A 26,947-nucleotide genomic window follows, 5' to 3' on the forward strand; every position below is an offset into this window, starting at 1 on the left:
GGAATAAATAAATAAATTACTTCAAATGCATATCCAACTCACAATGGGTCTGTAAAATGATGTATGGACTGGGAGAGAGGATTTACAAGGACGGGCAAAATGTATCAGTCACTAGGCAGAATTTTTGCCCCCTCTGATAATACTAAGATACACAGGAGCGGATCCCCATTTTGTCCATTTCTCCAGATTAAATAAAGAGTTGCAGCCAATAGCAGCCTAATGAGATGCTTGTACGATGATCATATCCCTTCAGTCCAGTTATCCATTGGCAATTGAATGGGCCAGGTCTTTCCACATCTTGCACTACTTCTTTGAGTTGCAAAGAGTCATAAATTATGTGTCAAATTCATGCTATAATTGTATAGAATAACAGCTTAAACATAAGCAGGATTCTATAGTGGACTGCATGTCAAAAGTTTTTTTTAATGTTTATGGTTTTAATATATTAATATGTTGTTTCATTATTGATATTGTTTTAATTGCTGATTGGAAGCTGCTCAGTTTTTTGATATAAAATGGGCAGCTATATAAATGTTTAAAATAGAGATAAATGCTTGCAAAATGTAATGATGTAATGTGGAATGATATAGAGTTTTGTGTATTTCTCTTATGTCACATCCTGAACAATAATGAATAAAAACAGAAATTATGAAAAAAAATTACTTTTTTAATGTACAAAACATTTATATACAGTTTTAGCATATGACTGCCATCCGTACGATGTAGAAAACGCATAAAAAGCTCCTGGAGATATAAAGGCAGAACAATTCAGCTACAGTACTCTTATTAATAATGAATGCCTTCTATACAGAATATATACAGAGGTTTTTTTGTTATAATACTATTATAGTAAATAAAGGGAGACCACCATGGACAAGTTGAAGGAAATAATGGACAAATTATTTGTGTTTGCATTTGTTAATGCTTATCGGGATTCATATCAGTATACATTCCTGCAACTAGGCATCCTGATGGCTTGTGGAATGCCCAACCTTGTCTTAGCTCTTTGAAACGTTGTGCTATTCTTATTCTATATCAAGACAATTCTAAGTGATGGGGATAGGGGTCACACAACCAAATCATGTGTGTAATGCTACACAATTATCACTTGAGCATGGTCCTATGAATAGATCTGAAAGTAGGCCTATCAGTAGGCCAATAGCAACACTGTCATCCTACTGAAAGAACTGAATTCCTTTTTTTTAAAAAAACCACTTTCCTGTCCTGCCTTAAGATGTGCAATATTCAGATGTATTGAGAAGAACTACTGTAGTCATCTCTCCCTTTCACCTTCCTTTAAGTCTTCCATTGTCCATTGTGAATAATAAAAAAAAAACCAGGAATAATACATTTTTGGAATACTAAATTGGTTTTCTTGGGACACCTATGTAAACATATTCTGCAGGTTAACCTTTAACATGGTAAAAGACATAACCAAAGTGATTTTTCTTGATGATCCCAAAAAAATGTATAGGCAAAGGAAAGGATAACTAATAAATGGATATGAAAATGTACTGTCCAGAAAATGTTGCCACCACAAACTCTGATGTGAGGAAAAAAAGTTCCCTTTTCTATGCCATTAAACATTAGACACAGGAAAAGCTGTGAGACAGTCATCCATCAACTGCTTATACTCAGCTATTGATTAAATTGGACTTACACTCCTATGCTAAGGTGAGAACCAGTTCATATATTGGCATTTCTTGATGTAAACATGATTATTCAAAACTTCCATACTTTTATGTATGGAAAGAGGCAGGGAGAAGTGTCATTGGCTTGACTTTATGTCCATATGCTTGGGCACAGCCAAAATGGTCCATGTTCAAGTCATCCTAATCAGACTCAATCTTGGCAATATTTGCTTGACTGTGTATTTCCAAAGTAGAGGCTGCAAGGTGGATAAATGGCATTGGAAAGAGATCAGATTCTGATACAGAATGCTGATAGAAAAAAAAATGAGCAAAAAACACATTTGGGGGCCCTGTTTCTTTAAAGACCTGGGTTTACATCTCCTTTTTTAAAAATTCAAAAATAAATAATGAAACACGTCACTCTGATCAAATGTATAAATATATAAAGTGGGGAATTTATAGTACATCATCCTTTTACAGCTATGCTTTTGCAATTCTGCTGAACCTGCTCCTCTTTTTGGTGAGCTCTCAAACCCGTTTTAGATAAACTTCAACCATCTGAAGCAGATTTGGAAAAGCAGAAGCTGCATAGGAGAGAGTGAACTTTTATTTTGTAAGCAGTTACACAGAAATGTTCGCTAGACAGATACTGATGTATGTTGATATGTAATGCCCGTGATTTGAGCTTCAATGCCTTAACTCAAATCTAGGGAGCCTCTTTATAAAAAGGCAAACCTTGATAAACCAAGGTTTTTACATTTGATATTCACCCTACCCTGTATTGCAATTGGCAGCTGCCTAATTTCATGTTCTGCTTTTTTTCACAAGCTTTTCCTGGCTGGAATCTCTGCCCTTAATGATTGTCTGATCTTATAATTTTCTCTTACGAAACAATGCTTTCCAAAATTCTATTAGATAAATGCATAAGCACACACACACCCCCTGGTTTGTATGAATTAATTTATAAAGTTTGCAGTGCAAATACTTCTGGATGACATGCAGTTTTGGCAAGAACTGCTTACTGATACCAAAAATTATCTTAAGAGAGAGGGGGTCATAGACATGGATCTCTTCTTACTGGAGGGTTTAGGTATATGAATAGTATATGTTAGCTAAATACATGGCAACTGAGATGCCATAATACTGACTACAAATTTGCCATTCTTGTAATAGCACTGTTCATTTTTATGAGCTCAAGTTGATGAGCATGTAGTGCTGAACCATTCTACTACTCTATCGTGTTAGCTTGAAGTTTGGCTTTTCAAGGGCCTCCCCATTTCATTTGAGCATAATGGCAAAGACACAGAAGACCTTTCTGAAGGACTGCTGTTGAATCTCCTTGTTTTCTCCAGGCTTAGGCAATATGGGGACGTCTTCAAAGCAGCTACACTAAGCCTTCAAGAGATTATGCCACTTAAGAGTACCAGCAGTGGGTTTCAAGAAGCGCCTGGCGTTATTTATTAATTTCATGCTTAAATTATTTTCTTTCTGTGCTACCCTCCTTTCCCAAGGAACTCTGAGCAGCCTTTTAATCTCACAATAATGACACCACAATTGGCTGACCAAACAGAAGATCATTTTTACCAAAGCCAGTTGACCACCTCCATAGTGACAGTCAGAGCTAACCACATGCAGTGTGTAATTAAACAGTTTGATATAACACCTCACTGGGAGGGATGAACAATGTTATGAAATAAAAATGTACACATTTCTGCAGCATCATTTTTCATGTCATATTTCACAAACTCCAGCACTGGTTTTTTTTGCATGAGCAATTCCAAAGTGAAGTCCATAGAAACTCAGAGTGATCTATGTTTCACACCGTGCATGGTAGGGGTTTTTTTCCTACCGTGTTTTCCCGAAAATAACACAGAGTCTTATTTTCTTTTGACCCCAAAATAAGCACTTGGCCTTATTTTTGGGGAGGTCTTATTATTTTTTGAGGTGCAGGAGGCGGTGGGCATGGTCACCTCATGGCTGCTGCTGTGTTGCAATATTTTCGGGGGAGGGCTTATTTTCAGTGAAACAGGGTACAATATTTTTAAATTAGCTTGGTTTTCAAACCCCCACTACATTCTCCATGATAGCCTCTGATTAGAAAAAGCAAACAAACCAAAACCCAATAGGCTGTTCCGTTTCTCACATTTTCCCATCAGCATGTCTCTCTCAAATGTCTCTTTAGCAACACGGTGTTGCCTGACATAAATGCACCTTTATTTTATATATGCTTCTGGCAATACATACTTTATTTGACATTATTGGATAAAAGATGCCTAGACGTCTCAACTGCTAATGCACAGTAAGGCACTTCCCCTCAAAGCTGATTCTCAGCTAAGCTGCAAGATACAAAGAGCGATACTGGCTGTAATAAGGATGTTTGTTTGTGTGTGTGTGTGTGTGTGTGTGTGTCTGCGCATGCATGCACAACTGGTCATAAGCAAAGCATGAAGCATTTATAGTATGGCTTTGCATATGGTTAAATTTATAACTCTCGCTAGGGAGGACAAGGCATTATATATTTGCAGCTATAGGTAAGGGAAAGCCAAAAGAAGATTGCAAAAAGTAAAGCTTAATTTGAAACATTGATTATTTTAACACATGGCTTTTGAGTGTCCCACAACTGGCAAAGTGCCATTTAATTTTGAGGTTGATGGTTTGAAGAAACGTTAACCCTCTGCAAGCTAACAAGGGAAGGGAAGGTAGCAATGGCAGTCAGGTTTTTGAAAGGATTCTCAATGTGTCTACCTTTTATAAATGGTAACACACTTTAGAAACTCCCCAAAAAGCACTCCCAAAAAACAAGCACCAAAATAATACAAGAAGTGCATCCTTTCAGTGCTTTTTTTAATATAGTTTATGCATGTTTGTACAAAGATATTTTTTTCTTACTTGGAATTCCCTTAATATGTTTTAATACTTGTAAAAGTCTACTCTATGGAAACTTTTTTCCTTCTCCTTTTTTTTTTTTTTAAGAAAAGCACATTCATAACGTTGCACAGCACATAATCTCTGGATATATCTAGAAGTACATTTGTGCTTTATGCATTAAGACATCATGTTAAGAAATTTGCTCTCTTCTGCCAGGGTAGTCAGCATAGAATTCATGTCCCCTATTGCCATGTTACTAATTCCAGCTGGTATAGCTGGCAGTGTCAGAGAATTTCGGGGAGTTGTAAGGCGAGAAGAGTTCTGAGAGAGATTCTGTAGGATGCTAGGGCTCAAGGTTCCTGACATCAGACTTGAATGGTCGCCATCATCCATGATAGCATCAAAATCTATCTGAGGAGATTCCAGACCCTGAGAATCCACTGTGCTAGAAACTTGGTTAGCACCAGGGGAAGGCATGGTGGCTGGTTTGGTGTTCAGCGCACATTGTTGTCTGACATTGTAATCTGTTTGGTTGTTGACATTCCCATTTTGTTCATACATATGTATTTGACCATAATAGTGCATCAAATGGCCTTCCCTCATATTACTGTTAAATTGTGGTTGTAACGATCCTACACCAGTTGTTCTCCTGGGGGAAGAGTGTGCCCTTTGCTGCCCTGAACTCACATCATTTGTAGGGTGAGATATTCTCACGTATCCCAACTGCTGCCCAGCACGGACTCCTTGGTGCTTGTTTCCTGGATTAGGATTAGGTGGAGGGTGAGGTTGTACCATTGAGGAAGTGAAGCTCTGTCCAACGGTACCAATTGTATTCTGTTGTGGCTCAAAGTTTGGTTGATTTGAGGTTATTAATGCAGAAGCTTGGTGGAAATCCTCTTGTGTCATGGAGAAGTTCATATGGCTTGACTGAGATGAAAAGCTCTGCTGATACCCTGGTTCCTGCATGTCTTGACTGTGCATTACATATTCTCTGCCATTGCTAACTATTGAAACGGGATTAGCCGCGTTATCTAATTGCTGAGAATGAACGTGGAATGCAGGCTTCATGGTCATGTTATTACAAGAAGGAGAAAGTTGGGTGACATCACCACCCATCGTATTTGGACTTAGCATTTGATGAACTTGGTTGAACACCTCATGGGAGTTCAGGTCTACGTTGTTATCAGAACCTGGATTCACCTGCTGCTGCTTTAAGTGCATGCAATTGAGCCTTTGTCCATCCATGCTGGCATTTTTCTGCACAAATTGCTGCAGATTCCCATTTATGTTGTTTTGGCCTACCGGCATCTGCTGTTGGTTGAAGTTCTGATACTGACCAAAATTTTGCTTCTGATGGAATACAGCCAGGTTCCGCTGAGGGAATGGCTGTTTTGCTTGAGAGGAGGGTACATCAACAGTTCCTGAGCTAACTTCATTCCACTGGACTGGCATGTTATTTTTATGCACGTTAGAGTTAGCTCCATAGTTTATTTGGCATCCGCCACCAACAGAGGTTGAATGGTTCATACTCAGATCGGGAACAGCCATTCTGCGCTGGTTTAATGCATTGTTATTTTGCACTTTTGCGTTTACTTGGAAGTTTTGCATTTCACTGCCGTACCCTGTAGAGGAGTTCTCTGTGGCAATCCCATTATTTTGGGATTTGATGTATTGCACCACATCATCAGGTAGGACAATATCGTCATCTCCCACAGAACCATCCGTCTCGCCTGGCATTGCTTCCATGGCAATATTTTCACTAATACTTGGGGGTCGTGGGGAGTACACATGCCTAGCAAGGCTCCTATCTGAATATGGAAAGACTGGAAGGTTGAATTGTCTTCTGTCTGCATGAGGGTGAAGGAGATTCATACTGTTGGTGCTATTGAAAGTATGGATTCTAGGAAGGGAACTTGGGTCCCCAGCAGGCCTCCTCACTGGATCACTTGCCCGTCTTGCACTATTCCCAGGCACTTCATGAGAGAATGCAGACGATGTCCCATACACATAAGCATTGCTGTCACTACAACGCCTTGGCCCTGGAGGGAGACGAAATGAAGGCAAAGCAGGCTCTGAACCATCAAGGAGAGATATTTTATTCCTCAGGGTCATTCTTTCCATGTTAGGTAGTGGTGTAGGTGGTGGGCCACCTGTGGCAGCAGCATACCTAGCTTTCAGCCTGTATTGCTGAGCTGGTGTGAGATTCAGGAGACCAGAGACTCCGTTACATTGACTGGCATCACTTGACCTGCGAGAAGCATCTGTGGAAATGGGATCATAGGAGTCAGCAGAGCTTGTGTTGTTAGGACGATTTCCAAATTGAGAAGCTTCACTGGAACGGCGGCTGGAGAAGTAAGGGGATATTCCTGATGATCTGCGGCTGACTGTGTAGGCAGAACTGATGGTACTGGTTGAGCTGTCACGGCGTTCAGCTAGTTGGTTTAACATGGTAATTTCACTGATGGACAGCTCATTTATCCTTGGGTTAGGCAGCATTGTAGAGGTGCCATGCATATTGTCCAGCAGACAACCTGAAAGAAAATGAGAAAGTAAGCGTATTGGTCAGTGACTAAAAAGAAAGGCATCCCATTATTGTACTTGGATAGAAACAATATCATTACCATCATGTTGAATACTTATCCAGCTCACACATATACTGTGTTTCCCCGAAAATACGACAGGGTCTTATTTTCTTTTTACTTACAAAATATGGCCTTGGGCTTATTATAGGGGACAGCTTATTGTTTTGGGGTTGCCGGGCAGCTGCTCCCTTGCGAACTGGCTCCCAAAGAGGCTGCTCATGGCTGCTTCGCCCCTGAGGTGACCACGCTCATGAGCAACCACCTGGCAAACCCCCTCTCCAGCTGGGCAGAGCACCATTCACTGACCTACGGGGACTCTCTGTCCAGAAGACTCTTTACAGAGAGTTCCAGCAGCCAGCCCACAACCATAGAGTGCACTTCTAGAGCGGCCGCTGCTGGAAGACTCAGCAGCTGAGTTTTGGAGTTTGGAACTGGAGAAGACGTTATGCTTGGAGCGCGGTGGCAGCAGCGGCTGCTGCAGGGAGAGCTGGGCCCGGACATGTTGAGGCTAGGAGGCATGCCTGCTGGGGGCGGAACAGGCGCTCGCACAACCCCCTTCTCCAGCCGTGGAGAGCTCCATGCACTGACCTAGGAAGTATCCCTAATGTGCCAAGCCGCGGGAGCTGGGGAGCGGGCAGAGCACCATGTGGCTTGGCGCCTTAGGGATACCCCCTAGGTCAGTGAATGGTGCTCTGCCCGGCTGGAGAGGGGGTTTGCCAGGTGGTTGCTCATGAGCATCTGGCAACTCCCCCCTCTGGCCAGGCAACCTAGTGGTATCCTGAAGGCGCCAAGCAATGTGAGCGCCTTTCTCCCCCCTGGCTCCTGCGGCTTGGCACCTTCAGGATACCGCTATGTCAGTGAGTGGTGCTCTGCGTGGCCGGGGGGGGGGGGGTTGTCCAGGGAGTTTATTTTCGTGGGTGGACTTATATTTTTGGCTACGTGAAAAATGTGGCAAGGCTTTAGTTTCAGGACAGGTCGTATTTTCTGGGAAATACGGTAGATAAAGCAGGTTGGAAAATGGAAAGTGGTCTGGAAGGACCATTGTTGTCTTCCAAATTATTTCCAACAAAATTGGGCAAAGAAAACTATTGTTTTTCCACATTGTATCTTATAATTTATGCTGATTGCTTTTATTTAGTATCCTATGACTATCACTGAGTGTTGTATCTTATGATTTATGATGATTGTATTTTATGATTATGATCATGATTTATCACCTGTTGCTTGTATGTACCCGGAGAGCTTATCCTCTGGAGACAAATTCTTTGTGTGTCCAACCACACTTGGCCAATAAAGAATTCAATTCAATTCAATTCTATGCTATGCTATTATATTCTATATATAGCACAAAATACAGATGATCAAGAAAGACAGCAATGACAATCAGTAATAGAACTGATTGCCTTGGCGTCATTGAATTAACAAATAAGCAGTTGGAGTGGTAATATTTTTAGAAATAGATTGAGTTGTTTGAACTAGTACAACTGATTAACCATTAAGACCATGAATATGAGGTATTGAAATTATGGTATTATTCATCTACACCTCTTTTATGTCCATAATACTCCAGTAAGCTGCTATTTTGGCACCTGTAAATATAGGGCACAAACAAAGAATGTCCCAAATTTTAAAAAAATCCATGCCAACTTCATGTCTTTTTAATTTCCCATATAAGTCTAAGGATGATGGATTGAGATTAGAAAATATTTACCAAAGAATTAGAAGATTTGTTCAAGATAGCAGTCTAAGACTGAGAAAATGAAACTTTGTAAGGCAAGCTTCATTCTGCCCATGCTAACCTAGAGAACTTCTACCATGTCCCCCCACCCCAAATAAGCACCAGGTCTTATTTTGGGGGGATATCTCACCCACTTACCTTAGGACCACTGCAGCCAGGCATCTCATGCTCTGACATCGGTTGTACCATTACCCATTTTCTTCTGCTCGTGGCCAGATGCCGCATGACTTGTTGTGCCAGTGCTGCCGTTTGTAGCAGGAGCTGTGGGGGCATGTTGAGCCATTGCACGTGCAGTGGCACTGGCACTATGTGCCATGCAGCATCCTGCTGTGAGAGGCAGCACAGGCATGCCATGCCATGCAGTGTTCTACCACAAGCAGTGGCACCAGTGCGATGCACCAGATGGTGCCCGGCCGCAAACTGTCACAGAAGAAGTCAGGTAACAGCTTGACAGGTTCGGGTCGTGGGAGGCCTTGCTGCGGGGGTCCTAAGGTAAGTGAGGACAGGGCGCCTGGGGCAGCTCACCATAGCTTGATTTTTACACATGCGCCTTGCCCCACCTCGTACAAGCTGATGGTGGGTGGGGCTTAACTAGGGTTTATTTTTGGGGTAGGGCTTATATTAGGCAAAGGTGTGAAAATTGGGCTAGGGCTCGTTTTCAGAGTAGGTCGTATTTTCAGGGAATCATGGTATATTAGTCATTTATATTACTGTGCAGGTAGTCCTCAACTTATGACTGTAATGGAGTCTGGAATTTCTATGGCAAGTCATAATGGTCATAAGTCAAGACACCCACATAACAACGTCTGATTTTATGACTTTTTTGTGGCAATCATTAAGCGAATGCTGCAGTTGTTAAATGAATCCATGTATGCCTATAGGCACTGTTCCCTCTAAGGTGCGCGCGTGCGCGGCCGCGCACGTCGCTAGAAACCTCCGCGCAGAGATTTCTAACTGCCTCGCAGAGCTTTCTACCAAAGCAAACGTGGGTAAGTCCTTTGCAGGCAGCTAGAACTGGCCGCCTGCAAAGGACCTCCCCAGACTTGTTTTGATGAGCCGCCAGTCCTCTTGCTTCTTCTCCTTCACCAGCAAAGCTCCCGCAGTGGTGCCTCTCTCTCCACGCGGAGCACCTGAGCTGGCCCCCGCGTTATCCCTCCCCCTTCCTCCTCTGCCGTGCTTGAGGCCGCGGGAGCTAGTAGGAAAGCGGCGGAGGTGGAGGCGATGGCAGGGATAACCCAGAGCCCAGCTGAGGTGCTCCGAGCGAAGGGGGAGGCACCACCCGCTGCTTTGCCGGTGAAGGAGAAGGAGCAAGAGGACTGGCGGCTTTGAAATGGTCCCGCCGGCTGCAGATTTGATTCAGCGTAAGCAGGGGCCGAACACATGCTGAGCCGACTTTGCGCAGTGAGGCGGAGTAATTCAACCCCCCCAAAGAACACGTGTTTAAAATAGTTTTGGCATGGCATATCATTTTATTGACTCAGTTGGAAATGATGTGGATGTTGTATCTGATTCTGAGGCATATATATTCTTAAGTAACATAACATATAGCATATTGTCCAAACTTGCTAGACTATTTAATTGATCTTATTACTTTAAAGGGGGAGAGTTTCATGATAAATTATTTTATTACATTTATGTTGTATTTATATATTATATTTATTACATTTATATTCCACATTATATATTTGTATTGTTATTTTAGTGTTTATTGTCAATTTTGATAGATATATTGATATATCAATACTGATTTTAATCATACTAAATAACAATTACTGCTATTATTTATCAGCATTAAATATTTACATTTTTAATATCGAGTTAGTCATATTTTAGAATAATAGGATTATCTTTTAATAGGATAATTGGCAAAATCTAATTCACATGTGATGGGTTGCATTCCAAAGGAATGTGAGAGGACAGGTTGCCTGCAAAATGCCAGGACCCAGGACCTGTTGGTGCCATGTCTCTCTCTAGCCAGTCTAATGATCTAAAAGCTGAGCAGAAGTCTTTTTTTTTTCAGGGTGAGCGGAAAAGTATAGTGTTTGAGTGGCACTTTTCATGCCTGGCATTCATCAGGCTGAAACCTCGCTCACAATTGGTGCTTGGCGCTTGGAATGTTGCGCAAATGTCCAGCAGACGAGACAGAAGTTCAAACTGTTGCTCTCTTAGGTGCTCAGGCATGAAACTGTGCCGCTCAAACACTATATTTTTCCGCTCACCCTGAAAAAAAATTAGAGGGAACATTGCCTATAGGCATTTTTTTTGGCCAGAAACCATATAAAAAGGACAGGAATCATAGTCACATGATCATGGAACACTGCAACTGGCTCATAAGGTAAACTGGCTATCAAAAGCCCGAAATGCAGTCATGTGACTCTGGACTAGGTTATATAGGTTTTTTTGGGGGGAGGGGGGTGTTTCTGTCATAACTTGACTAAGCAACATAATCACTAAGCAACTAGTTGTTAAATGAAAAATACCTGTACATATTTTGAATGGTCTGTAGAGATTCTCAGTTTATCCAGATCATGGTTGTCCTAAAGGTGCTATTTCAGGAGACAACTGGACTATTCTGTCAGAACTGAAGAAACTTCTTGGATGAGAAGTGAAACATCTTCAAAGAAAGACAGTCCAGTTGCCTCCTGAAAAAGCACCTTTGGGATATATTTTGAATTGGTTAACTGGGCTAACTTGAATTGACTTTTTTTTTTGCTTTGTTAAGTGTTTGGAATGCACTAATTTTATTGTACATAAATTAGACAGCCAAAAATATATGTACATCTGTTCAAATCATAATTTTATATTTCAAGACTGGCTACCATCCCAATATCCTTGTTCATTTTCTGCAAGTCAAGAAACTTCAAGTGTAATGCAAGATGTTATCTCTTTCAAGACTGAGACATCACAGGAGATGCTGGTTGCACATCCCCGTTTTCTGTTTCAAGTATGAACCTGCACATTACTTTTCAAGAGGGCAAAAAAGATGGGAATATCGAACATTGGAACAGAACATATTTTGCTCAGGAGGTAAAATTTGGAGCACATCCTCTTTCAAGTTGGCCTATACTCTTGAGTTTCTATCTCATGCACTGGTTGTCATAACAATTAAAAAACGCACAAAAGTAATACTACAATGGGATACAGGAGCAGAGACAAGGGAAGGGGTGTTTGTACACCTCTTTAGCTCATCTTATAGGTTTGGATCCCAGTTGACCCTCTGACACTGTTTTAAGTAGAGGAAAGCTATTCAGACACACTGTTGGGTAGATATCAAATAGAAGGCTGACTTACCATTGCCTGGGATGGGAGGCAGCTTGCTGTTTTTGACTTGTGGTGCTGGATTTGCCCATGAGCAAGAATCCTTCACTGTCCTGAGTTTCTCTTTCTTGAGCTGCTCAAGGCGTTGCATTGCTGTCATGTTTTTCCTTAGTTGAAGACTGACAGTTGAGTTGCCAGATGAGACTGTCGAGTCCACAACAGGAGTATTATCCTCCAACACAGTCAGGTCCCCCAGACTTCCCCCACTGTGCATGTTCATTTCCACTCCACTGTCATTGTTGTTGATGCTCCCAAGGGGTGATGGTTCACTGCTGCATGATGATTGGCCACCAGGACTGGACTGATACATCTTAAAGAAGCAAAGAAAAACACCACCAATTGAAGACATTTCAGGTTCTTAGTTAGCTCTATGAACTAAGGCTGCACTCAGAGTGGATTCAATTCACAATTCACGGCAAAATTAATACAAACAAGACAACCTAATGAATTCCTAAGAAATATACTATTCTGCTAAACAAAAATCCCATAAGTTAATACTTCCTTAGGTTAAACTGCAGTGTGGATAAATGAAAATAAGGAAAAATAGCATTGAGAAGATTGAAATATTTCTGGTTTCCATCTGAACGTGTCAGAAATTAACTATAAATTATAGATGCTTTCAGGGCCCAAGAAAATAAATCTTACCAGGGAGGGGGGAGGGGGAGGACTTTCTTAACTAAACCATGTAAGTTTTTTTTTTAAAAAAGCAATTTAACTGATTAACGAATTCCCCTGCAGACAAAGAAAAAAAAATCAGAAAGCTTTACAGTGCCTATTGCGGCATGCCATCTTAAGAGTTCTGTTGTTTATCCTAGAAAGTTTTAATTTTTCTTTCTGAAAGTTCAGATTGTGTTCTTCAAACCTTGTTTTGATCTCAGGTCTGGGATTAGTTTGTGTGTGTGTGTGTTTGTGTTGTATTGACCTGTGTTTAAGACCGTTTTAGTCTGGGCTGCCTGTGTAGTTTTATATTTTGTTTTTACACAGTTTTTGGTCCTGTACGCTGCCCAAATTCCATTGGAGTTGTGCGGCTATAACAAATTTGAATAAACAAAAATATTTTATTGACTTAAGCTCAGGTAGTGTATTAAATATTCTCAGATTTAAATTAGCAGGAGAGGGAGAACTGTAGAAAAATTTAAGTCGGCCTTCAGTACTGAAATTCGGTGTATTCAAGTCTATTGCAATTTTAATTTAAGCAGATCTGTCCTTTAGGTAAACAAATCCTCATTACCTGATACGTCAATGTGCCTATTATTGCCCATAAGGGTGATGGCACTGTAGTGTGGACACAGGATTTTAAATCAGATAAGCCACTGAAATGATTTACTTAATTTTTATGACTTTTTTAAGCAGTGGTATGTAAACAGCAGGGAGCTAAAAGCCAAGGGGGTGGATTTTCTTTTTCTTTTTTTATTAGCAAAGAATTATATGTGCTCTCTCAAGAAAAGTTAAGCTCTTGATGCCTCTGTCAGATAAACCTGGAACCTGAGTAGATTTCTCCTTCTACAATGTGCCTGTTTATCTGCGGGCAGAATCAAACCTGAAATGCTTTAGGCACCATATATGCTATTTGCTTCAAAGGCAAGCAGCATGCTTGGCTGACAGTCTTTATAAGCAGATAAGGGCATGATTTGCAGGCTTGGGTTTGGCAAATGTTTTTTATTAGGAATTACATTTCACATTAAGTAATTTATCTGCAATAAAAGTTAAATGTCCTGTGTTGGCTCCCTCAAAGGAAAGCTGTTTCGTTTTCTTTTGCTGTCTGACCCATGGCATCATGATTTATGATTGCTGGCCCTCTGTGGCTGTAGACTGGGGACACTAGGTAACCCTGAGTTGAATTGACGTTTCTCTTTTTTTAGCACAATATTTGTTCCCGAGGACTAAACAGGCAGTTCTGTCTACTATGCTTTATTTATCAAAGTGGATTTTCTTATGAACAAAGTTTATTTGCAAAAGGACAGGAAAAACAAGCCTTTTGTCAAGGTGAAATTGAATTGAATTGAATTTTATTATTTGTATGCCGTCCTTCTCCGGGAGGGACTCAGGGCGGCGAACAACTCAAAAGGGGAAAAGGGGAACATAGAACAGGATACAAATAAATTAAAATCAACAAGAATCACACAACCACACAAGTCGAGAGGGGAGGGGAAATGTTCTAGCAAAAGGATGCTGGCAATGTAATTCATAATCAAAGGGGCCCAATGCTATAATAGCACTTAGCAATAGCACTTAGACTTATATACCACTTCATAGTGCTTTACAGCCCTCTCTAAGTGGTTTACAGAGTTAGCATATTGCCCACCTCAGAAGGATGGAAGGCTGAGTCAACCTTGAGCCTGGTGAGATTTGAACTGCCAAATTGCAGTCACCTAGCAGTCAGCCGAAGTAGCCTGCAGTACTGCACTCTAACCACAGTGCCACTGTGGCTCAACAACATAATGTTGTTATAACAAGAGGGACTTGGCTAACATGAACACAGTAATGGAATAATATTTCTGCCATTTCTTAAAATATCTTATATAAATGGCAGGTGGCACTACAGGTAGTTCTCAACTTGCAACAGTTCATTTAGTGATAGTTCAAAGTGTACTTTGAAAAAAGTGACATGACCGTTTTTCACACTTATGATGTAGTAGCATCCCTGTGGTCACATGATCAAAATTCAGACACTTGGCAAGTGGCCCATTTTTATGATGGTTGCAGTGTCCTGGGATCATGTGATCACCTTTAGCGACCTTCTGACTAGGAAAGTCAATGGGCAAACTGGATTCACTAAACAACCGTGTTACTAACTGAACAACTGCAGTGATTCACTGAATAACTGTGGCAAGAAAGGTCATGAAATGGGGCAAAACTCATTTAATGACTGTCACTTAGCAACAAAAATTTCGGGTTCAATTGTGGTCGTAAGTCAAGAGCTACCTGTACTTATTTCTGTGGAAGCACATATTTCATACCATAGTGCCGTGATGGCGAACTTATGGCACGGGTGCCTGAAATGGCACATGGAGCCATGTTACCTGGCACGCGTGGCGTCACCTGTTTCTGGTGTGCATGCACATGCAATGATCAGCTGGTCTCTGTGCATGTGGCAGTGCTGGAAACTGGAAGAGCTGGTCTTCCATTTTCCAGCATAAACATGTGCGCCGGCTAGCTGATCAGCACGCACGCATGCACAGCAGTAACCGGAAGAGTTTCTGGCCGTTGCACATATGCACATCAGAAACCATAAGTTCATTTTCTGGCAGGTGCATGCTCCCTGGGCAACTCCTCTTCCGGGTCGCGGCCCAGATGAGCATTTATTTACAAAGCGCTCCCTTTCCGGCATTTGGTGACGAAAAGGTTCGCCATCAGGGCCATAGTGTATCCTAAGCTGAAAATTTCATTCAACACTGTTTCTTGAATTGAGGAATTACCACTCCCTCATAAATTGTGGACCAGGGAGGATTTGTCTAATGAATTTTATAGGCGTGGATTCTCAATAGAATAGTTAGTTTACTTGTGGAATGCCAAACATAGAAAGGATGAGAAAGAAAGAATTGCAGAACACTGTAACAGATGCTTAACTATTTTCCAAACAGGCCATCATAGCTCCTGCAGGAACTCCACAGAGACCAACCTCACAGCTGGTTTGCTTAGCCCCCCCCCCCACACACAGGACAAAGCACATTATGTCTTTTGTAAGAGGCTTTGACAAAGACAGGGTATTTGCTCACCTTAGTACCGACTGTCCTTATGAAGTTGAGTAGAAAAAGTGAAGAGAGGAGAAAGAACAGGTTGTTAGAACGCAGACAACACAAAGTGGAAGGGTTGAGGTTATAGATGGAACAAGACATGAGGCAAAAAATAATAATAATGGCAGATTAGCAATAGCCATAGCACAGATAAAACACTGCTCGAATGTCTGTAATATCACATTTATAATCTGTTTTTACACTACCGTGAATGTATATAGCCCTTTACAGAATCCAAATGTGACAATATGCCTTGGTACACAATCAGTACTGACGTCTCATCATGAGGGATCAGAAAATAAATATTTTCAGAGTATCCAATTCCCGAAATAATTTCACTCCTTCACTCAGATGTCCTGAAGTGGTATTTTGTACCACTCAAATATACAGAATGTGAAATGTAGCTCTCCATATTATCACTAACATTAAAATGTATATCTTATTTAAACATCAGTAATGAACTTCACATTTGTGGTTGACATTTTCTTAGGGATACTTGTTCAATGTATCCTGGTTTTATATTTAATTCAAATGCAATTTCTGGTATTTCATAGTGCAGACCTACTGGCTAAATCATATCTGCAATGAATTTAAGGTATGTATTTCTCAGCCTCCCCACCTGTCATCTGGTCATGTAAAAATCAATGTATTCTGCAGAATTGATAATTACTATAGTAATTGCATAAATGGTTTAAATATTTGTCAATATTATTAGTCTCACGTAATAAATGTCAATATTATTTTAAAAAACAGTGGTTGAGTTTTGTTTACTTTTGATTACTTTGGCAAGAACATGCCATGGCCAGGGGTGGGGTGGACAGAAACCAGTTGCTTAAATTTTTCAATCCCAGCCCTGGCCATGGCTCCTATTTTAGCCAGATGAATAAAGCCAGACCAGGCCACACACATTCATTCACATACAAATATGGGCATCTTCCATAGGTTCTGTTGGGAAGAAAAATGTTTATTTAATATTTTAAGCAATATGTCCTCTTGTCCACCTTTCTTGCTAGAGGAGAGAAACTCCACCAACTTCCAGTCAAAATTAAGACAAAGAGCACAATAGACAAGCTTTTTTTCAGCTTATCTTTTCATTGCAAAATGCTTCAGTCCTCATATTGAAATTTCCAAGTTAGTATGCCTGAATGAAGTGGCTGGATGGAGTCACTGAAGCAGTTGGCGTGAACCTAAATGGATTCCGGGGGATGGTGGAGGACAAGAAGGCCTGGAGGAATGTTGTCTATGGGGTTGCGATGGGTCAGACATGACTTTGCAAGTCATAACAACAATGCCTGCCTGTGTCACTAAATACTGGAACTAAAGAGAAAAATTGAGGAAAGCAAGAAAAGCAGAGCAGATGCTGAGGTGAGTTGTCACAGGAGTAGGAAAGTTTATCACAACTTTGCTAGGATATTTAGAGAGGGTATAATTTGTGTAATGTGTCAAGAATGTAGCATAGAACTCTACATCTGAGCTTGTCACACTGAGTCTTCAAAATGTCTTTTCATAATAGTTTGGACAACCAAATGGACACTACTAGTATAGAGCATAATTATGGTCTTGCTTAGAACATAGGCATCAGAAAAATAAAGTCTTTGTACAAAAGAAGAATACTCTGGCAATTGTAGTTTTATTTGTTATTAAAATTCAAAATATTATCTCTGTGAGCGTGGACAATTGTATTTTATAGATGTGCTCCTGGGAATCCTATCAAATTTTAATCACAGTGTAATATAAAAGCTAGTCTGCTGTTTCATTCATCAGGAAAAACAGTTTTCCCATTCTTAGACAGAAATTCCAAATGTTAATTTTTTCATCTTTTGTTTGGCTTATGTATGTAAATATCTATTATACATGTCTGTGGATGTATGAAGTCTTGAATCTGACATGCAAAAGGATACTGAAAAAAATGGAGCTGGGCTAAGGCAAAATCTAAACTGGGAGATCAGAAAAGATTGCACAGCTATGTGTTTGAGGGTGGGGTGGAGAAAGAGTCAATATCTATTTGCTACATATTATACAGTACTGTCAATAAGTCAACTAAAGCAAGTGCTTCTCTTACCACAGACTTCTCTGTCTTTATCGTTTTGACTTGTAAACTGTCCTCTGTGCCTGTGGTGGTGCTGTTTGCCTCAGTCCGTTCTTCAGTAGACCGGCTGCTCTGCTTGGCACTTGCTTCATTGTCATTGTTTTCCTTAAGGACAGGTGGCCTCAGATGAATGTCATTGCGTTGCTTTTTGGTGACATGGGCTTCTGGTCCATGCACTGTCTTCACGTGTTTCCTGAGAGAGCTGGGGTCTGTGTATCTCTTGGTGCAGCCTGGGATCTTGCAGACATAGGGTTTCTGCCAAAAGTAACAAAGCTGAGGTGATTCACCAAAATAATAATAAAACAGCTGAGAAACTACAGCTGTAGTTTAGTGGCAATTTTGTGGAGAGAAAATGGTGAGAATGTGAGAAAGGTAAGAAAAGTATGTGAGAAATGTTTTTTTTTTACATTTAGGCAAGAAAAACCAACAGCACAGGTACCACAGAGAAGAGGGGGTCAACCTATCCTTCAAGGCACCTGAAGGCAGGTCAAGAAGCAATGGACGGAAACTAATCAAGGAGATGACCAGCCTAGAAATAAGGAGAAATTTCCTGACAGTCAGAACAATTAATCAGTGGAAGGGCTTGTCTCCGGAAGCTGTGGGTGTTCCAACACGGGACGTTTTTAAGAAGAGATTGGACTGCCATTTGTCTGAAATGGTATAGAATTTCCTGCCTGAGCAGGAGTTGGATTAGAAGACCTCCAGCGACCCTTTCAACTCTGTTATTCTGTTATTTTGTGACATGGGGCTGATATGTTTTAAATATACAGCAACTTGTGTATGTATCATAGATACTATCACTACTCAGACAGAAGTGTATTTTTACATTCTGGGACCTTAATGTTGCTGAAGGAGGAACACTTTAGGAGTAGATAGCTTGTTTTGTCAGATTTGCTTGTTTTGCAAACAATCTTGATGTGGCCTTCCTTTGGATCTATTCATTCTTCTTAGCTATTCATAAACAATGAAAGGATGATTCCAGTGTAAGAATCCTGCGTATGCAAACTCCAAACAGAAAATGAGAAATTGTGAATTGTCAAAACATTTTAACACTTGGCCCAATAATTGCATTGGACTGATTTCCATTTGTTCACGTTACTGCATTAGGAAGATTAGCACGGGATGTGGCTGGGACATGCAAGAAATCTCTTTAGGGCAACTTTATTTTCAAATGTAATTGGCTTGGATCGTTGATGGGAGGGAGATAGACATCCTATTCTACAGAAAGTGGAGTCAATGTGAACTGGGTTTGTAGCCCATCAGATCTCCCGCATATCTCCACCAGCTGTCAAATAGGTAGCTGTTTATGCTGTGGAGTGAAATCCAAAGCCCGAGAGTGATTTTTGAAGATGATTCCATAACTTTGAAAATTTGAGCTGCCATTGATAACCACAGCACAAATAAACAGTGTTTGGCTCTACAGTTAGAGAGAGAAGCAAGCAAACAAGCAAGCAGAAAAGAGACCCCTCCCCCAAACCAAATGCCATTTCTTAAAATCTGCTTTCAGCAAGATAGTTCTGGTATCTCCTTCTGAAAGGCTGGATTCATGTAACATTCTGCTTCAGGCTGCTTCAAGACTTTTTCCATTAGTTCTTAGAAGGAGACCATCCAAAGAATGCTAATTTACTGCTTAGCAAAATACTTTTTTTACTTTCCTTAATTCTGATTTAGATATTGCTTTCCATATACAGGGAATGTAAAATCCTACTAGCTAATTCACCCATTTCTAAGATGGATGGGTAAGATCAGAAGGATGGAAACAATCTAGTTTCCCAGGTAAGAAGAGTGCCTTATATTCATTCACAGGCCCTTCTGCAATCCCTAATAGGATTAAAGGTAGGACCTAGGCACACTAATCCAGGGGTGGGTTCCGGCAGGCACTACTGCCGGTTTGCTCATGGGTACGCTGTGCATGCACGTACCTGGATGCGCGCAGTGTGCACATGTGCAGTGCAATAAAAATTGTTCTGCGCAGAAGCAAAAAACAAGATGGCGGTGCCTATGGCGCCACCCGGAAAAATGTTTGGGGGCGTGGCAGGCTTGGGACGCTGCCAGTTCCAGCGACCCAGGCCGCTGAACCACTACCGGTTCGGCCGAACTGATCCAAAGGGTAGGAACCCACCACTGCACTAGTCTCTCTGTGTGGGAGATAGGTAGTTTAAAAAGATGAAATAATATTTTATTATTAAATAATATTTATTATTAACAATATTTACAATTTTTAAAATAATTAACTAAACTGAAAATAGAAAGGGTCCTTTGAGCAAAAATGTTTAAGACTGAGTTGGGGTAGCAGATCCCAATGATCAGAAGATAAAAGATGGCTGACACTATTCCAAAATGGATTGGAAGCTCCTTTATTAAGTATGTTCCTATTTTATTGTGATCAGTCCTCTGAACCCACCCGGAAAGTTTTATCTTTCTCCTCTCACAAAGCCCCTGAATTGATTCCATTGTTTACATTTCATCCATCTCATTTGATGGGCATGTAGGGGGATGTGCAAATAAACCCAATAACACAACAGTTACAATTTCTGCACAAAACAAGTAGAGATTAACCCTAAACAAGCAACATTCTTAAAACATTTAAGGCAACTACGTTGCCTTTGCTAAGGGTCTAAAGAGATAATAAGAAGAACCAAGCATCATTTCTTTAGTGAGGAAACTATACAATAATTTAGATCTGCTCAAAAAGAAGAAGAAAGAAAAAAAAGAAAAGAGGCCAATTTGAAGCTTCCACCAGCCTTGCCTTTGAAGAAAGAGAAACATATAAATAACTTCAGAAGAGAGAGAGAGAGAGAGAGAGAGAGAGAGAGAGAGACAGACAGACAGACAGACAGACAGACAGACAGACAGACAGACAGACAGAAAAAGGGAAAGAGGCAAGAGAGAGAAAAAAGAGAGTTGAGAGTTTTATAATAATCCCATCTGGAGAATTTGTTGCCTCTTGGTAAATCTACCTAGCTAGGTGTGAGCTGTCTACAAGCAGACTAGACTACTTTGACTCATGGGCCTACTTTGGGGTGCAGCTACAACTTTGGCTTATCTTAATTTTCTCTCCCCACCCCTTTTTTTAGGGGGCAAAATTTCCCCTGCTTAATAAAGGGTTTTGATGGCTCCACTTCTTACCATTGGTAGCCTTCTGCCATCAGCGCAGTCTTTTGCCTTCAAGCCATCCGTAACAAATATGAGATGGTATTTGTTAACAAAAATATTTGTTTGAAAGGAAGCAGTGAGGTGGCAAAAGAGCTTCAAAGCACCTCACTGGGGTACATCACTGTCAATGATCCCCAAGTTTTTGAATTCGATATCACTTTTAAAATTTTCTGCTTATATTGTTCCACTTGTTCATTATAAAGTATACTTATAATTAGATTATAAATTAATGTTACCCAGTCCCAGTGGTTTTTCAGAACTCTGGAGCATTTCCCCTTACTGTCCTTTGCTTAATTAGTGGTAATATAAGTTTCAACCTCAGCATTAGCCATTTGCAGCAGACCATCACATGTTGTTACAATAAATACAATTTCCTGACCTTCCCCAGTTACTAATAATGGATCTTAATTAGCAAAGAAGAGGACACAATATTTGTCTTATGCCACAGCCCTACGCACTCCCAAGGCCAGCCATTTCATTTAGTTTTAGGCACTCAGAGGCTAGCTTGGTGAATTTATTTCACAAATATACCAACTAAAACTGAGCAGGAGGAATACTCAATCTGGCCCAATTTATATGAGAAAAAGTGCTGGTATTAAACTAGCTACATCTCCCCTTCCAGCACAATATATGAGAAAAAGTCACTATGGTAGGATTATAATACAAATCACTGCATATTATTAGCAACATAGAAAAAAAGAGAGAAAGAGGTAAGGAGAGGAGGGTGGAAAGGAGAGGAAGAGAAGGAGAGAGGATAGGAAGGGGAAGAAGAGCAGGAGTAGGGGACAGGTAAGGGAAGAAGGAAGGGGAAGGAGAAGAGAAAGGAAGAAAGTAGAGAAGGGAGGGAGGGAGAAAAGAAAGTGAAAATAAAGTGGTGTTACAACAGGTGGAAGGGTTGGTAAATAAAGAAACCCAAATTGTATATTATAACCTATTAAATGGAAAAGCAAATGTATAAGAATGACAAATGTAAAGAATAATAACAATTATGTGAACGTATACTTACAGTGGTATATAAGAGAATAAAAAATAAGAAAGCTTTTTATATATATAAAAAAGAAAAAAGTTTGATACAAACATTCCCTACCTCATTGGAATGTGTTCTGTTCTGGTGTTTTGCTCGATCAGAAGCATTGGAAAAGGCCTTATTGCAGCCCTCGTGTTCACAGACATAAGGTTTTTCTCCTGTATGTGACCTCAGGTGTGTCTTTAAGTTCTCTAGCCGCGAATAGGCTTTGGAGCAACCTTCAAACTAAAAAATGAAAGAAAACTGGAGTGTTAATCAGCTGGAGGCATTTTTCCATCTCATCTGGTTTTAATCTCTCTTGAAGAGAATAAATCCCAGGCAGATCTTAGCTTTCATGAGGAGTCTGAGACAGAGAAGGTCCTCCCCCCTTTTCTTTTTTTAATGCACTTTGTAATCTGGGCAACTGATGGAAAGCAGGTGCTTGTACTTTTAAGACCAAACCACTCATTGGGGGTCTCTTCATCACAATTTTCATGCATGAAGCATTCCTGTTAAGAGTTTGTGTTCAGAACTGGGCTGCAGAGATCTGGATAGTCACTCAATTGCAGCAAACTACACCAAAACCTTTAACCAGCACATAGCAATTATGAATACAAACTTCCATATTTGAGCAGTTGGCCAACCAGTTTCCTATTTCTATGCCCGGATCTCAGTATCCGATGGGATTGACTTCCATCCAATTCTTTATTGTAAATAAGGATGCAAGATGAAGGTTGTAACCTTGGCCTTCTGTTTGATATCCCATTCCTTATCTCAGTTGATTTTAAAGAACAAGGGCAGGCTGAGACATGTTGCACAAGGAACCTGGACACTTCTTCAGTAAATGAATTTTTAATTTAGATTTTGGCACTGTGTGGAAGGGGTCTTTAGCTCTGAAGTTAAAGGTGCCAATGGGATCACAGCTGGCTAGACGCTTCCATTCCTGGATGCAGGAGACCAGGGGTGAAATGCTACTGGTTCTGCCGGTTTGCTATCAAAAAATGCTAAGGTTCACCCGAACTGGTAGTAAAAAAAAGCTTTAAAAAGTGAAAAAAAGTTGGCCACACCCACCCAGTTACATGACCCCCACCCCCACCACCAAGCCACACCACAGAACCGATGGCAAAAAAAAATTAGATTTCACCACTGCAGGAGACATTGCTTTAACCCTTAGAATTCTCAAATTACTTTGTGGTGTTTCAAATAAAGAACACATCTAAATGGGGGACATGAATCAGACATAATTAATTTGCTTTAACAGGAGACCAGCAGAAGGAGGAGAATCAGAGCCTTGCTTGCTATGAAATCTCTGTTTTGCTAATCTGCAGGAGATAGTGGCACACAGCATAAAGTCTCCTCTTGATTGGGGCCAGTCTTTGCTGTTTTGCTGGATACACAGTGGATATTTTGCTGCATATTATATACTTAATAAGCACAAGTGTGTAGACAGTGAGAAATGTAGGGATATTCTTCAAATACTGAAACCGGCACTGTGCTTATAGCCACATGTCGGGGATTATAGTATTGGAGACTTGGGGCAGAGCAGAGGTGGGTTGCTGCTGGTTTAGCTCGGATCGGCCGAACCAGTAGTAGCTGCGGCAGAAAGCTCCGCCCACATGCACAGAAGCATTGTGCGCACACATGAGCATGTGCAGGAGCGTGACCAAACCAGTAGTAAAAAAAATTGGCAACTCACATCTGGGACAGAGGCTGAAATCAGAGTGTGGGGTTCTCTTAATCGCCTGCCAAACATCTTTCCTTCTCCTCCTTTTGCACCAGACCCCACCTCTGCAAAGAAATCCTGGGTTTTTCTACCTTGAGGTCATAAAGACTTTCCCTCCAATCAGATGCAGATCAGAAAGAGAGAGATCCTCTTTTCCTTCCCTGCCACTGAAAGGGTCTTCCTCTCATTCGCTCAGTGCTATGGCAGAGGAAAGAGTTTATATCTTTAATCTGCTCCAGATTGCAGGGGCTGCTGATCTGCTTGTGTTGGCTAGGGAAGCTGAGAGGCACATGCCTGCAGTAGCTTGTTTGCAAAACGCCTCCGGCTGAGCACACTTCCGCAGTGACACTCTTACCGTGCACTTGTGGGGTTTTTCTCCAGTATGCCTTCGCATGTGCACCACTAACATGTATTGTGCTTTGAAAGGCTTCTGTTCCCGGGTACATTCCTGCCAGCGACAAACAAATTCCTTCTTTTCCCCATGAATATGATCATTGTTGATGTGCTGAAAAGCAAGAAGAAGAAGAAGCTGTGCTGTGAAATGAGACGGTTGGCATCCCCATGTCACTTCTGCCAGGAAGATGGAAGGGCATCTTATTGTGCTCGAGTCTCTCCTTGACAGGTTGCCTGGAAGGTCTGGATTGCTCTTAAATGAATAAAATCCTGTCACTGTATTATTAATGCAGTTGTTTTTGGTAAGTGGACTTAGTTAAGTGTAATTTGTGTCTTTTTCTTTTGGGTGCCTTTCAGTCAATGTTGACTCCTGATGTCTGTCTGGACAAATCCCTTGCAATATTTCCTCTTTTGAGAGCCAGTTTGTTGTAGTGCTTAAGGCAACAGGCTAGAAACTGGGAGACCATGAGTTCTAGTCCCACCTTAGGCACAAAGCCAGCTGAGTGACCTTGGGCCAGTACTTCTTATTTCACTTCTAAAAACCTTGACAAGAAAACTTCAGGGACTGACTGGTCTGGGCATTTGTCAGGAGTAAACACTGATTTGAAGCCCCACCTCCCCAAAAATTCTATTTTAAACTTCACCCTGAAATTTGCTCAGAGGAGGTTTGGCTTCAAAAGGCAGTGTCAGATATTTCAGAATATATCAATGTACATGTTTATTTAGGGAAATCTTTCTGCCCTCCGGATGCTTTGTGTTATGGATTCATAACTTGTTGTCTTCACGATCCACAGCAATCACAAAACCTGGTCAGAGGAACATTTAGAGCACAAGAATTTCTTAATTTTAATCCTGTTCTGATTCAAACTCTTTTCAAATGAAACATACAATCAACAGTTATTTAGGTCACTTTGTTACATTTATAGCCTACTGTTCCAACAAGAGCTTTGAAGCAGTTCCCCCCCACCCCACCCCCCAGGACTTGTCATTCAGGCAACGTGCAGGAACGAGCTTCTTTTGCTCTGTGTATTTGCAGAATGTAATTTAAGGACATTCTTGGATTGCAGACAGCTTTGAGTAAATTTCAGTTGCACTCCAAGTTCATTTTGCATCAACATAAAGAAAGAAAGAGTTAACATATTCCCAAAATGTGGTCTAAACAGAGCATTGCTAATATGAAAGCCCATAAGGAATAATTTAAATCCACAGCACAAAACTGTGATTCTTCCTTATTGTGTCAATAGGGCAGTTCTTATTTGATGTCGCTCGCTTGCTTAGATCTATAAGAACATCTTCTTTAGGCTACTAGCTATTGCCCATATAACAACTCAGGCCAACATATGCTGGTTTAATAGGCATTTCACTGCTTGAAGAGATCTGTAGGTTTTTGATGGGGTACTGTCTGAGATTTTCTCGCACTCACATCAAACAGAATTCCAAGGTTGCTTCAGAAAAATTCATGACAAATAATGAAGTATCAAAGTGGAAAATGTGTAATGTGCATACAGCTATTAAGAAAAATGAAGAGTATAATTAGCATACTGTAGAATCATATGTGGGTGCCATGTAATTCTGCCATACAAAGGATTGGTCCGTGGTGATAGTTACACAATGAAATTGACCTGATTGTGAACCCTTAGAACCCCAAAGGAATCTGCTACTACACAGTGTGGAGATATGGGAGAAGACACTAAGACCAGCTCTGTTACACGAACTGATATTACCTCTGCCTGTCTGCAGCCTCCACTTAGTGATGTGTTGTTGAAAATGATCCCTGGTTAAATAATTCTTGAAAAATTCTTAAATCACTTGTAACAGGATAAGTGGATGGCAGAAGGACAAATCTCATGTTCTGTATTTTTAAACAGATTTTTATCTGTATTTTTATCCTCAGATCTATAAGATTTCGGGGGATCCTGGTTCTAAGGTTGCAAAAGTATAGGAGATCACCAGAGGACAGCCAAGAGACTAACATAACTTTTCTGGCACCTAGTAATTTTTCTAGGTACTTATAGCCCAAACCTAGTAAATCTATTTTTACTCAAATATTAAATTGTTAAGAAGTTATTAAAGTTATTAAATTGTTAAGAAGTTGAAATATTAGATCTTGTTTTAAGGCTGACTTTTTTACTACATTTTAGGAAAAATATAATTACATATAATTATCCATAGTCAAAGAATATGAAACAAACCATTTTGCAACCATATAATTGTTTCTAGATACAAAGTCTTAAAAATGCAATACCTGAAGGGTTTCTTAGAATCTGGATTCCCCCCCCCCCCCCATTTAACACTGAGATTTAACATGTGTGCTGCATCCCTAGAGGCACGCAACTCATACGAGAGCCTGGATACTTTTGAGGAGAAGCATTCATGTGAAAGCAAAACTTCCTTTAATAACTACACAGAGCGCACAATCTTATGTTATCTTTCTAAATTCCTTTTCTCTGTAGAATTTAGAACAACATTCTTTTAGAGTAGAATTATCTCACTAATTCCTCGTAATTTCTTTGATGGAAAATAATGAGTCATTTTTGATATAACGGCAAGCCATGGCATGACACTCTTTGCCTATCAGAAGTTGTTTATATGAACAGTTTTGGGCGAACACTATTGCATTTGAATAGGAAAAACCCATTTTTACAAACAATGATGAACTGGTTTGTTGAGAATCAAAAGCAAAAGTAAACAACTGGCTTGTATTTA

General features: G+C 40.6%; 1 protein-coding gene across 1 annotated transcript in view; it reads right to left on the bottom strand.

Annotated features, from left to right (window-relative positions):
• Positions 1 to 660: 660 nt before the first annotated feature.
• GLI2 (GLI family zinc finger 2) overlaps positions 661 to 26,947 on the bottom strand; it is a 329,813-nt gene continuing 303,526 nt past the window's right edge. Inside the window, exons 10-14 of the mRNA XM_087712078.1 lie at positions 24,204 to 24,353; positions 22,207 to 22,371; positions 17,937 to 18,218; positions 12,111 to 12,447; positions 661 to 7,030 (exon numbers count right to left, since the gene is read on the bottom strand). Coding sequence (XP_087568204.1) covers positions 4,677 to 7,030; positions 12,111 to 12,447; positions 17,937 to 18,218; positions 22,207 to 22,371; positions 24,204 to 24,353 — 3,288 coding nt within the window. The 3' untranslated portion in view covers positions 661 to 4,676. The remainder of the gene's footprint in view (positions 7,031 to 12,110; positions 12,448 to 17,936; positions 18,219 to 22,206; positions 22,372 to 24,203; positions 24,354 to 26,947) is intronic.

Source organism: Thamnophis sirtalis, unplaced genomic scaffold (genome assembly GCF_051295495.1).
Source record: "Thamnophis sirtalis isolate CommonGarterSnake01/CBP01778 unplaced genomic scaffold, rThaSir2_p1.2 scaffold_1, whole genome shotgun sequence".
Classification (NCBI taxonomy): Eukaryota; Metazoa; Chordata; class Lepidosauria; order Squamata; family Natricidae; genus Thamnophis; species Thamnophis sirtalis.